This window comes from Solanum lycopersicum, chromosome 12 (assembly GCF_036512215.1).
Source record: "Solanum lycopersicum chromosome 12, SLM_r2.1".
NCBI classification, from domain to species: domain Eukaryota; kingdom Viridiplantae; phylum Streptophyta; class Magnoliopsida; order Solanales; family Solanaceae; genus Solanum; species Solanum lycopersicum.
In genome coordinates this window covers 67748106-67761798 of record NC_090811.1, presented here as the reverse complement: position 1 = coordinate 67761798, position 13693 = coordinate 67748106, and the positions used below count along the sequence as shown (strand labels likewise).

The following is a 13693-nucleotide window of genomic DNA, read 5'->3' as shown; positions in this document are numbered from 1 at the left end:
TTATGTGAATTGGTACAAATTACTCTTTATTTATCTACTGAGTCATAAAATGTCCTTGACGTCAATCTTTTGAATTTATTTTTTGCTTTTATTTTTAACGGTCTTAATAGTGACCTCAATTAATAAATTCGTTATTATAAACCTAATAATTAATTAAGTTAATTAAAAATGTTATAAAACATCCACCTACTCCAAAAAAAAAATTTATTTTATACGTGGTAGAATCAACTAAATTTGTATGAGAGTCCACTAGCTTTTGGACATGTGGATTGTGGGGGCTCAAATAAATGGACCGACAAAATATAAAGTTTGTGTGGAAATTGAAAGAAAAAATATATATTATAAGACAAAAAAGTATTTGTATATATATAATTCTTTTCAAACTTGCGTTATTTTTTAAAACGATTTTATATTATAAGATAAAATAAAATTTGTTTATATTTTATTATTTCTTGAAACTTGCGTTACTTTAAAAAATGAGAAAAGGGTCAAATATGCCTCTAAATTATTCGAAAAGGTCTATATATACCCTCCGTTTAAAGTTTGGTTCACTCATGCCATCGCCGTCCAACTTTTGATCCAAATATGCCCTTTTGGGCCATGTTGGACATATTCAATTCATTTTTCAGTTCTTTAAATGTCACAAGGAATTGGTATATCATTTTGACCTTATCACATGACATTTAAATTTAATAATATCAACTTGAAATTAATATGAAAATACTCAATAGATAACTTAGAGTTTGATGAAGAACAACTCAAATAAGATATATACTGAAAACTACTCAATTTTGTCCATCTATGAAGTCTCTACTATTAAGAAAGGATGTTGGACCAAGACCCACGACACCTCTAAACTACTAACTGAAAGTAACTCTGAAGTCCTTTGGAATACAAGGAGGCTCACCAAAGCTAATTGGAGTATAAAGTAATCTTAATGAAGCGCTTTTTGATAACCATGAACACATATATCTGCATCTTAAAAGGATACATGTTGAATGACATCAGTAACATGGAATGTACGAGTATGTAATATGGCTGAGTAAACAAATAACTGAACTGAATGACTGAAAGTGATTCAACCGAATCAATACATGAACATAAAGTGAAAAATATTTACGCGTTGCTATAAGATATACCATGGCAGCAACATGAAAATAATATATTTTACTTGTGAGGAGTTTCTCTAACCGACAATCACTACTACGAGCCTAGCAATGATAAAACGTTTTGCCTCACGTTGCTAGGGTCGTCTTATACTTTGTTGGGGTATAGGATGATATCGTGACTATGGATCCATCTAATTGGCCTTGTCAAAGGCAGTGGATAGACGCATGAAGAATCAATGTTATGCTATGTTACGCTGGTTAAGTATTTCTATAGACATTTCGAATTATAAAAGACTCTAATCTAATTCGGTGCTCGTATTGCCGCCAAAATAATTAATATAACTTTGTGCTAAATTCACTCATTACAAAGAATATTGGACATCTTACATTACTTGAAATACTTTTTAAACAGGAGACATGTTTACCTTTTTGAAAACATGCACTTGTGAACTTACCTTTCAAAGTCCAATAATTAACATAAGTACATATGTATATATATATGAATAAAATAACATTAGTCTTTATGAAATAGAACCTTTAAATTTTTTCTCCAAGCTCAGTTTGAAACACAATGATTGACTTTCAAAGACTCTCAAGACTCATGACTCTATTCGCACGGTTTATGCGAAATAATGGGCATGAACGACTCATCGTGAGGACCTCAATAACCATATTGAAACTCATGAATACAATTCTAAGTTAAGTGGGAGATTGTTGAAATATATACTATTAATCATATACTTAGATATAGTATTTATTATAGAATAATTGTTATTCATTTTTAATAGATCATATATTTATTTATGGTGTTTGTTTACTTATGTAAAGAGTTTTAAGCTTATACATAGATGATTAAATCATCGGTCTTGTAAGTGTAAATTTTTTTGTTCACAATCTAAGATTGGAATTGCTCATGCCATCGATATGATTGTACCACAAAATTATATGTAGTTTATCTTGATTATGTGAATGGTATAATTTCAACATAACTTCTTGTACTAGTGCATTTTATATGTATTGAACATGAACGAGTAGAGATTGTTGCTTTAGAGTGACCGAAAAAATCATAAAATATAAACTATTAAATATACTCATATTCTTAATCCTGATATAACTATCATGATATGTGTATGTTAATTATCGTTTTGATTTATTAAAAGCTGAGATTGTAAAATGGATCAATATGCCAGGTACATTAGATGATGATAATATATATTGGTGAAATAATAAGTTAGCTAACAGAATCCACGTCTCGATATAGAGATTGATGATATGTCTTTTTCAGAAGTTTATAAGTTTTCATCATGTCAAACCTTGCAAGTGAATTTATGAATCCGATACATGAAATAAGTTAAGTAGGCTCTAAACAAAATTGTTTATTAAATTAAATTTCTCAGTAATTTTAATTTATTTATTAGTATCTATATTTTTGACATGAAGAATTACATATGCGTTTAATGGAGAATTTTTAAATATAAATTGAAGAGTGCAATCACAAATTTCTAGTATAATGATTTATAATTTAGTATGATAAGAATAATTCAAATTAATTATTTAGAATTATTTTCATAATAAGAATTTTTAATAATTAATTTTGTGGTCTCTACCGCGCCCATATTTAACTAGAACTCAAAATCTATTCTAAGATGGAAAAGAGAAATACGTGTCTTTTTCTATTGTAAGCAAAGATGTGATATTCTCTCTCATTCTTGGATCGAAAAGAAATATCTATAAATTTGAATTTTTCTAACCCTTAAAAGAGAATTTTTTTTTTATACGATACTTACCCAACTAAGTACTGAGATCATTGTAGAAGATTTCAGAATTGTGGTCCAGTTTGTAGACTGGCTTGTGGCCATTCACTTATGATTTTTTATTATTGAAACAAAAAATTCAAAACGTGTGAAAAATAGTGGACTTAGACATTTTGGACCACTTATAGATGAAGGTAAAATCCATCCATCGCAGGGTGGACAGTGCTCGTCGATAACGCGATAATATATCGCGATTTACTAAAACATATTTGGTATCGCGTTTACGTCTTTAATGTCCCGCGACAAAAATAGCGAAATTTCACTCCGAGATGCAAGTTGTTGTGTGCTTGTTCTACATTTTGAAATCGTAATTTATAATACAAACATAATTTTGTATCGTGTTCATATTTTTGATGCCCCATGACAAAAAATGGAAAAATTACATAGCAAGATGCAAGTTGTTGGAGGAACTCGTCGTTCATAATTTCAACAAAAGGGACATACATGCTCACATGCATGTGTTTTCTTAGCAACTTGGTCAAAGCAAGATGATTTACGGGAAAAAAGGCTCAAATATGTTATCAAACTTTCAGAAAAAGCTTATTTAATCTATCAGTTAAAAGTTTAGCTCATTTATGTTATTATCGTGAAAAATAAGGCCCATTCATGTGATTATTTTTTAACATTTGGTTTTGCAAAATAATTTTTGATGCGTGAACAATTATAGTTCGGTCACGTCATCAATTTTTTTAATAAAAAAAAATCATGATTCTGAAAAAAAATGAATTATTATTTTTTATTTTAATTAAATAAATTGATGACAAGACCAATTAAAATTTGGCCACATCATTAATTTTTTTTTTATAAAAAATCAAAATTCTGAATAAAAATTGAATTATTTTTTTTAATTTTTTTATTTAAAAATTGATGACATGGCCGAATTATAATTGGCTGCATGTCAAAAAATAGTTTTACAAAACCATCATTAAAAAATAATAGCGTGAATGAACATTTTCTTTAACGATAATGATATAAATAAACCAAACTTTTAACTGATGATTTAAATAAGCATTTTTAAAAAATTTAATGGCATATTTAAACCTTTTCCCGTGATTTAATTAACTTGAATTAGGTTAGCTCAAGAAGAAATAATAAATGTATATCTTATGATTGTACAATTATTTTCACTTTTGTAAGTGAATGATTGATACTCTACGCATGTAACACATTCTCTCATTTCTCTTTTCTTCACCTACCCTAATTTATTTTTTAAATTTTGATCTAATGCATTCATGAAAAAATAATAATTGATATGATTAAAATTTTAACATATTATCCATATTTATTGATATTTAATATTAAATCTTGAAAAATGATGTGAGGAATAAATAACTAATACGAAAGGTAAAATATGAGAAAAAATAATTATTTTTTCTTGATATGCGAGAAATGACAAGCAAAACTGAGCTGATCTAAGGAGTATATTCTTTCAATTTTAATTTGTTTGTCATATTTTTACTTGATACAAAATATTTAGCATTTTTTTTGTTTGTTTTTCATTTCGTATCAGGTAACTAAATGAATCTCGATTGAGTTTAAATTGGATTGTCAATGGTACAGTTCGATCGGTTATTTTTTAAAAAATTACACCATCTCAATTTCTTTTTGTGGATATTTTATAATATAGATCACAATTAGATTTTTAAAAAGCATCTCAATTATATATATGTTTCTTCGGTATCGATACGGTTTAATTAATTTTTAATTTTTTTACTTTTAAAATATCATCTCAAAAATACTACTATTAAAATATTTTTTCATAAATATATTCTAAAAATAGCACGTTAATTCTTCACCAGAAAAACGAAAATATAAAATACTATTACATATTATTTGATCTTAAATATTTAATGGAAATATTTGGATATGTATTGTTCTATTGTTTGTTAGTGACTGATTGATATTCCCTGTATATGCTTTCCTTTCTTTTTTCTCCACCTACCATAATTTAACATATTATTAATATATATAATATATATACATATATGTAATGTTATTCGGTTTGATTTTTATTTTTTTTCATAAATTAAAAAGAAGATTTCAATTATTCGGAACAACTATATATTTACATAACAATTTACGATTTTATTGAAAAAATAATATAATTAGATCGATTCAATTCGGATTCAATCAATTTTTCATATTCTTTTGACACCATAAATTTAGATTCACATCAAAAAGTCACATATATAAAAAAATAAAACCCGAAACTTCTAATTAAATCGGAAGAAATACCTACCATTACTCCCCAACAACCTTTATTGATGCACATGTTAATTGCTTTGAGTTGATGTCTTAGATTTCTTTTTGAAAGTAAACAAAGACCACACATATTATTGGTTTTCATGTTTCTCTGTCAGTTGAGTTGTAATATTACAAATTAAACGTTTTTATAGTCTATCCAAATGAAGTAGGGACAAATAATTAAGTAAAATATTTATTTATAGTTTATTTTAGATAAAATACGAGGAAAACATAATTAAGTATATAAAAATTATATAAATATTTTTACGCGAAACAATCACACAATTTAACAATTATAATATGACTTTTGCTGAGCACGAGTCCAACATTTTATATTTTAAAGTAATGATTGTGTTACAGTCATTTAATGTAAATAATGGTGAAGTTGTCGAAAAGAAAACATAAAAAGCAAGCTAGGAGAAACCATCAACATGATTGTGAATTCGGAAGTACGGAGAGAGTTTGCAAGTGAACTCACATCACGTTAGAAGACCGCGACCTTGCGTTCAATTTGTAGACTGGTTTGTGGATTCACTTGAAGTTAAGGTCTAACTTGTGAATTCACTTGAAGGTATCTATGTGATTACGCTTTAAAATATAATTTTTGAATTACATTTTAGAAAGTTATGTGCTCTATATATGTTCTAATATAAACTATGTATTGTCTATTATCCATATAATTAATTCTGATATGTTTTCACTGTACATATATAATTTTCTAACAGAAAAATCTTTCAATGAAATCAACATGGCTTGTTATTTTTTATTTTGTCTTCTTATTATTATTAAATTAAAATAATAAATCACATGTGAAAGTTTGTGGACTTACACACTTTGGACCACTTATAAGAAATCACATTTATGCAAACATTTCACCGTCTTTAAAATTTTTTGAACAAATTAAATCATTATATAAAGTAATTTATTAAAATAATATAATTTTTTTTAAGTTTTACAATATTAGTATAAACGTATTTCACAGTAACGTTTTAGGATATATTTTATTTTTAAAAAATTAACAATGTTAAATTGATATACGTTAAACGTAAGTGACGTTTTACTAGTAAAACGTTATTTTGAGTAACGTATATCAATCTAACACCGTTAACTTTTAAAAAATAAAGTATACCCTAAAACATTACTGTGAAATATGTTTATACTAGTTTTATAAAATTTTAAAAAAACGTATTATTTTGATGAATTACTTTATATAATGACTTAATTTGATCAAAATGCCCGATAACAAAAATAGAAATATTTCATAGCGAGATGCAAGTTGTGTTCTCTTTTCTTCACCTACCCTAATTTATTTGTCAAATAATTGACATGATTACTATTTTAAAATATTACCCTACCCTATTTATTGATAGTTAATATTAAATCTTGAAAAATAATTTAAAAATATTATTTTCAATATATTCGTACAAAGAATTACGTAGTAGATGTAGTAATTGACTTTTTTTTTTATTATCAAATACTTTATTAGCATTAAATTTGATTAATTTTTTTTTTTTTTGATAAACCAAAAGGAAAGGGTCGGGCCAACTTCCCAAACACTTAGTTTTTATTGAGAACACAATGAGCTTGTTTTTAATAATTGATCGAACCGTACCATTAACACCCCAGTAAAATATAATCGAAACAATTAGTTACCGATTATATTATATAGTATGTATCAAAATTAGATTTTTAAAAATCATCTCAATTATATCTATTTCTCTTCGGTATTGGTACAGTTTGATTAATTTTCATTTTTTTTACTTATAAAATATCATTTTAAAATATACTAATAATAAAATATTTTTTTTGCTAATATTTTTAATTCTTCACCAAAAAAACGAGAATATAAGACCTTGTTGCCATATTATTTAATCTTAAATATTTAACGACAGTATTTGCGTGTGTATTATATTATTGAATTCTTCGATACTAAGTAATATACTTAATTTTTTACACGAGACGATCATACAATTCAACAATTATAATATTATATTGAATCTAATATGATATTATTTATTCACATTTAAGTGGCACTTAATCAAATATTAGCAAGAAAACTTTGGTGGATCCTATTTCTTATGAGCTATATATCTCTTCAAAGAGAAAAAAATTGCAAATACACCATGATAGTGTATAATATAACTTTGTTAACATGATCTTTTACATGTTTATATGGCAAGTTAAAATAAAGTCATCGTTATTTAATTAATATCTAATTTTGAAACAATTTAATCAAATCGATTAAAGATGTGGAAACATATTGACAAATATTTGAAAATGAGAGATGTCTCAATCGATATAGTGAGAAAGACTATATTCAATGAATTAATAGACTACATAAAAATAAATGTAACTAATGATACATATACAAAAAAAAGTAGTTTAAAGAAAAATGATGATCATTTAACAATAATATTTTATAACAAAATATTAATAATCAAAATCCTTATATTTTGAAAAACAAGGATAATTATCGATAAGTAATAGAAATTTTTTGAAATAGCAAACATAATAAGCTTTTATAGCTATAATTTCAATAATTTTACTCCATAGCTATAATTTCATTTAAAAGCTATAATTTCAATAATTTTACTCCATAGCTATAATTTCATTTTTTATTTGTCTCTTCACCGACAAGATATCACCATCTTTGACAAAAACTATTTGTTAATAAAGATACAACACACCACCACGACTAATCTACCAAAAAATAGACTTGAAAAATTCGAACTTCAGCTTGATGAACATGTCTATAAATTGAAACTTGATTACTTTAAATTATCGGGATAAAAGTAGTAATACACTCCAACAAATTAAGTTGTAACAAGATAACAAATGCAACTTTATTATTTTACTGAATCCAAAAAAAAAAAAATGATGACGACAACGATAACAACAATAAATTAAAAACAAAAATCATCAAAACTCTAAAATTGAAAGAAATCCTTGATATCATTGTCACATTCAAATAGATTCATATTATCTTCCTTCAAATCTACTTGCACACAAATCCCATTGCCACATTCTGCATCATACAACCAACAAACTTGACCATGTCTTGATCCAAAATGCATCAAACATGGTTTTCCCCAGCCAAAATCAGCTTCTTGTATAGGAAATTTACACAAACTTGAACTTATGATCCTATCAACTTCATCATTTCCTCCCCAATCTTGTGCTAGAAAACTTTCATTATATATATTTGACACCGCGGAAACTATGTCCTCCGGTGAAGTCTTGTCACAAGTAGTGATAGTTTCCTTCACGGCGTTGTGAATTAATGTTACAAATTCGTGCAACTCCATCTTGTTCTCTTCAGGTATAAATTTTATAGGAGCGTCAACTCCAAGATTCCCAAATGATTTTTCTACTTGAGGTAGAGAAATCAACCTAGTTCTCAAATTTATAGGGATGTTCATTAAAGAACGTCTTAGATATCCGTGCTTCTTTTCTGAAGCACGGATTACAGCCCTCCATAGGATGGCCATAATCATTTCAACTCTTGACGGCTTAAATTTGCATAAATCTCCACTAACTTTTTCTCTTAGCCTTGAAATAGAATCTTCATTGATGTATAGCCTCCTGGCTACTAATTTACACTCCACACGATCTACTGGAGGTATACGAGGCAATAGAAGCTTCGATAAATCTCTCGTTGGAAAAACATTAGCTAAATCAAAGCTCATGAAATCGATCTTCTCTAAAGGAATCTTATGTCTACACACTTTAGACCACTCGTTGATAAAACTAAAAGTTGAATAACCATCCATCGTCATGTGCATGTGGCTCATAGATAGAGCCAAGCCACCACACTCAAATTCCGTGATTTGGATGATGACAAGTGGCATGGTAAATAAGTTAGATGGATCTACATTCCATGAATCTTGAGGCCAACAAAGCAGTGAAAGGTTAACATCCTTATGTGCTTTATCAAGAAATTCATTGAGTTTACTATTCATTTTTGCTTTTATAAATTTAACCCCTTGATCCTGGCAGGATATCGAGTTAATATCTTCGTTAAATCTACCAGAAATAGGGTAAACATGAGTTAAAATCCTAGATAAGGATTGCTCAAGTTGTTCTTCATGATGAGATGAGAAATTAATGTTGTTGGTAGGAGGATAAAAAAAAACAAGAGGTAAATGTGTCTCATCAGATACTTGATCAAAGAAACTTAACTTGTAAGTTTGGAGATGATTTGGAGTTGGTGAAGATGGTTTAATGAATTTTGTGGATATGATTTCAATTTCCATATTTTCTTTTTGAAATGCCATAGATTTTGTGAATTAGTAAAAAGAGAGACTAAGTGAAGAAGATGTGTAGAGGCACTTAATTCACTCTTCCCATTTAAATAAAAAACAAAAAAAATAAGATAACCAAAGTAGTGACCAATATTATATGTGTGTGGATCATATACTACATCATCCTTATAATCCATAACAAATACTTGTCATTTGTCTCTTTCTTCAGAAATCTCGCATCACTCTCTATTATTTCTTTTACTTTATACAAATACATATAAATTGTGTTTGTATTTGTATATAGCGAGAGAATACTATATACAAAAACAAATATATATATATTATATATAGAGAGAGTTTTTTTCCTATTAGTTCTCTTTTGTCTTTCTCTCTTTCACGTTTTATACAAATACAAATTATATAAATTACAATGTATTATTTGTGTTGTATAAAGCAAGAGAAATTTGATATATATATATATGTTTTATTTCAATTCAATTGTAAACAAATTAAAATTTTATGCAAATATAAAAACACAAAAAAAATATACATATGCAAACACAATTTTCATAGACACAAACACTCGATTTATACAAATTAGATACCTACAATTTTATACAAATCAAAATTGCCTACGATTTCTATACAGATCTGATATTTCACAGCAAATATAAAATTTACTATGAATCACAATTACGTAAACTATTATTATAACATACAAATATAATATTTTTATTTGCTAAACCTAAAATTTACTCATTTAAAAAGTTAACCCACATATTATTGTATGTACTGACGTTTTCAAAGCCTACCAAAATCCCATATAGTGTTAAGAGTACATAATTAAGAAAAATTATCTTTTTATAGTTTATTTTAGGTAAAGTATTGATGAAAACATAATTACATAAATATAAATAATATGTAAATTTCTTCTTCTTCTTTTTTTTTATTCTAGGATAACCTGTGAGTTTTAAGCTCTGTCACAGACTCACAACTGTTATCTTTTGATAAGTATTAAGTAAACTCTCTTCTTCTATCATATAATAGCCTACAAACTACTTTAGATAAATATTATATAATATATCGAAAATCAATTTTGAATTATATGCGCAAATAACCACTCTCCAACTAGCTAAATAAACAAGACTTGGTTGTATTGCGATATTTTCTTTCTTTTTTTCGTTTATTATTTATTTAAACAAGACATAACACATGGTATCTATTATATAATTATTCAACTTAAAAAATATATCTTCATGCGGTTCAGAGTAAATATTATTCTACATAATAACACGTGATATATATTTCATAATTTAATATATATACTTGCTATTGAAATATTATTTTATGTAATAGTGTATGTCAAATAACTAATATAAGAAAAGTTATAGCCAACGAATTTGCATTTAAAATTTCACATTTATCCTATTTTCATAAAATAGTTTTATTCAAATGATATTTTACATTTGAATCATATTTCATAAATCTCTAAACATAGTATTAAGTTCTAATTATTTATACCAAAAAAATTTTAAAAATAAAATAAAAAAAATTATTTTCATGATCAAATAGGAAGAAAAATCTCACTAAAGTGACCTAATACATAAACACATGATAAGCATTCATTGGTAGGTGAGAAACGCAATACGTGGCTGAAATTATTTGTGGTGTTTATATTTCATACGTTTTTTTAAAATATAAAAAAATCATTCATTAAAAATTACAATAATTAATTTGAAAAATAGAGTGAGAAAATAATATTTAAACGTGGTAGGTTTACCTAATCCCCTCTCAAACATATTTTTTTTGTTTTGTATGTGGGAAAACATCGATATTAAAAAAAAAAAAAAAGGAGAATTATTAATTAATATTAAGTATATATATATATATATATATATATATATATATATATATATATATATATATATATATATACATACTTTTGTTATATAATAAGCAAGTAAAATAAAACAATAACATATCATGTGTGAAATTTCGCACAGTTTAAATTTAAAATTAATAAAGTATACATAAACTATATCTCAATATATAATAAAAAAATTAAAAATAAATAAATAAAAAGACATTCAACTTAAGTAGACGAACCAAATAATTTGAGTGTAAAAGTTTTATTTTTTTTAATATTAGCTGTAAATCCAATTTTAAAATTGCACATTCTTCTTGTGTTTGGAATAATTCTGTAGATATTCCGATTTGTGTGGTCTATAACAAATATATTTTTGGAGGGACATAATAGCTGTCGGTAAATGTTTTTTTTTTTAAACATTTTATGGTGCAAAATCGAAATTTTTGAATGAGATACGAAAAGTTAGAGATGAGTTTTAATTAGATTTAAATTTTAATAAGAAATAGATTATAATAGAATATATTTCACTAAATTGTTTTAAATATGTTTTTACTTTTAAAAAATTATTGATTTATAATATTAATGGGACCATATATTTATAAAAAGGTTTTCTGAAAATATATTATCAAATTATCTTGTCGAAATAAGTAATTTTTTTTAGGAAAAATTACAGAAATTAATACATTTTAAAATATAATTACTAATTTTAGCTATACTTTTTGTTTATTATCATTTATAGCTATGCTTTGTTAAATCTATAATATGTATTAAAAGTAAATTATGTATGAATTATAATTGTTTTTAAAAATATATCATGTTTGTTTGGTAAAAAATTGTCAAATGTGTGATAAATGTATTATTCATCATTAAAATTTGTATTATATGTGAATAATAAATTGTTCTTTGTAATATGCATTTAATTGTATTATAAATGAATTAAAAGTGATCAAGTAAAAAAAAATTATTGCTATAAATGATAAATATTTTTTTATTATAATCGATTTATGCAAGTTTTCCATTTTTTTATTGGACCAAGTTGGGATCGAAGAAAATTGGAAAAATTACATGAATTAATACATTTTTAAAAATAATTACTAATTTTACCAATACTTAAAATTATTACCATTTATAGCAATATTGTAATAAATTTGTAATATGTATTAAAAGTGAATTATGTATTCAATATATTTGAATATAATTGTTTTTGAAATATATTATGTTTGTTTGGTAAAAAATTGTTACATTGTATTATAAGTGTATTAAAATGTATTATCCATCATTAAAACTTGTATTATATTTGAATAATAAATTTATATTTGTAATATGTATTAAACTTGTATTATAAATGAATTAAAAGTGATCAAGTGAAAAAAAATGTTATTGCTATAAATAGTAAATATTTTTTTATTATAATATATTTATGTAAGTTTTCCAAGAAAATTATTATCTTAGAGAGATTATTAATTAACCCAATATTAATTTAATAAGATTTTGCTGTATATAATTTTTTTAAAATCAAATTTGATTTATTAATATATTGTTATGTAAATTAAATCAAGTTTATTCTACCTTTACTTTCAAACAGAAAAAGATTCCAAGTAAAAAGTTACTATTAGAATTACCATTTATTATTTTGTATATAGTTTTTTAATCAAATTTGATTTATTAATATATTATTATATAAATTAAATTAAGTTTATTCTATCTTTACTTTCAAACAGAATAATATTCCAAATAAAAAGTTATGATTAAAAAATTACGATATATTATAGTAATGTTAAACAAATAAAACCGTAAACTAAAGATTATGATTAAAAATATGGAATCTTCTTAGTTGTCATGTTGCATTTTTCGTGAGTCAATTTGACTAATTTTTAAATTTAAATTGAATTACATTTATGCGATATCTTCAAATAAAATTTTAAATATTCAAAAATTATACAAATAGTACCATAAGTTGCAACATATTTCATGTTAATATGATAAAAAAATGTATCTTAAAATGTTGATCAAAATTCATATCGTATGACTCTCAAAAGGGAAACTATGACAGCTAAATAGGAGCAGAGGGAATAGAAAAATTAGATTAATGTTTTCTTGATTTAGTAAGATGAACAATTAATACGAAACAACTGTTTATAGTAAGATGATCGACTAATATGAAACCGAAAAAGTATATCTTAATTTTTCGAAATAACAACTACTTTTAGCAAGCACATAGTATGTGGAAAAGTGATATTAAGAATTCATTTCATCCATCATATTATGTCTTCAAACCTACTAAAATTGTCTTTCTTTTCCTCTTTAACATTTTTGTCACATAAAAAATGGATTTTAATGACCAAATTCAAGTTAAAATCATGTCCAAAATACTGATAAAACAATCCTCACCAACACCAACTCCAAACTCAACACAAC

The 13693-nt window shown here is 25.2% G+C and overlaps 1 protein-coding gene across 1 annotated transcript; it reads right to left on the bottom strand.

The window, feature by feature from the left end:
- Positions 1–7920: 7920 nt before the first annotated feature.
- LOC101248087 (acyltransferase Pun1-like) lies at positions 7921–11258 on the bottom strand. Its single transcript, XM_004252985.5, has one exon. It carries the CDS (start codon positions 9439–9441, stop codon positions 8095–8097), a length of 1347 nt encoding a protein of 448 aa, XP_004253033.1. The 5' UTR covers positions 9442–11258; the 3' UTR covers positions 7921–8094.
- Positions 11259–13693: the final 2435 nt, after the last annotated feature.

Bases quoted from the DNA above. Each gene is read 5' to 3' on its own strand.
- LOC101248087 (XM_004252985.5), bottom strand. From the start codon at position 9,441: ATGGCATTTCAAAAAGAAAATATGGAAATTGAAATCATATCCACAAAA.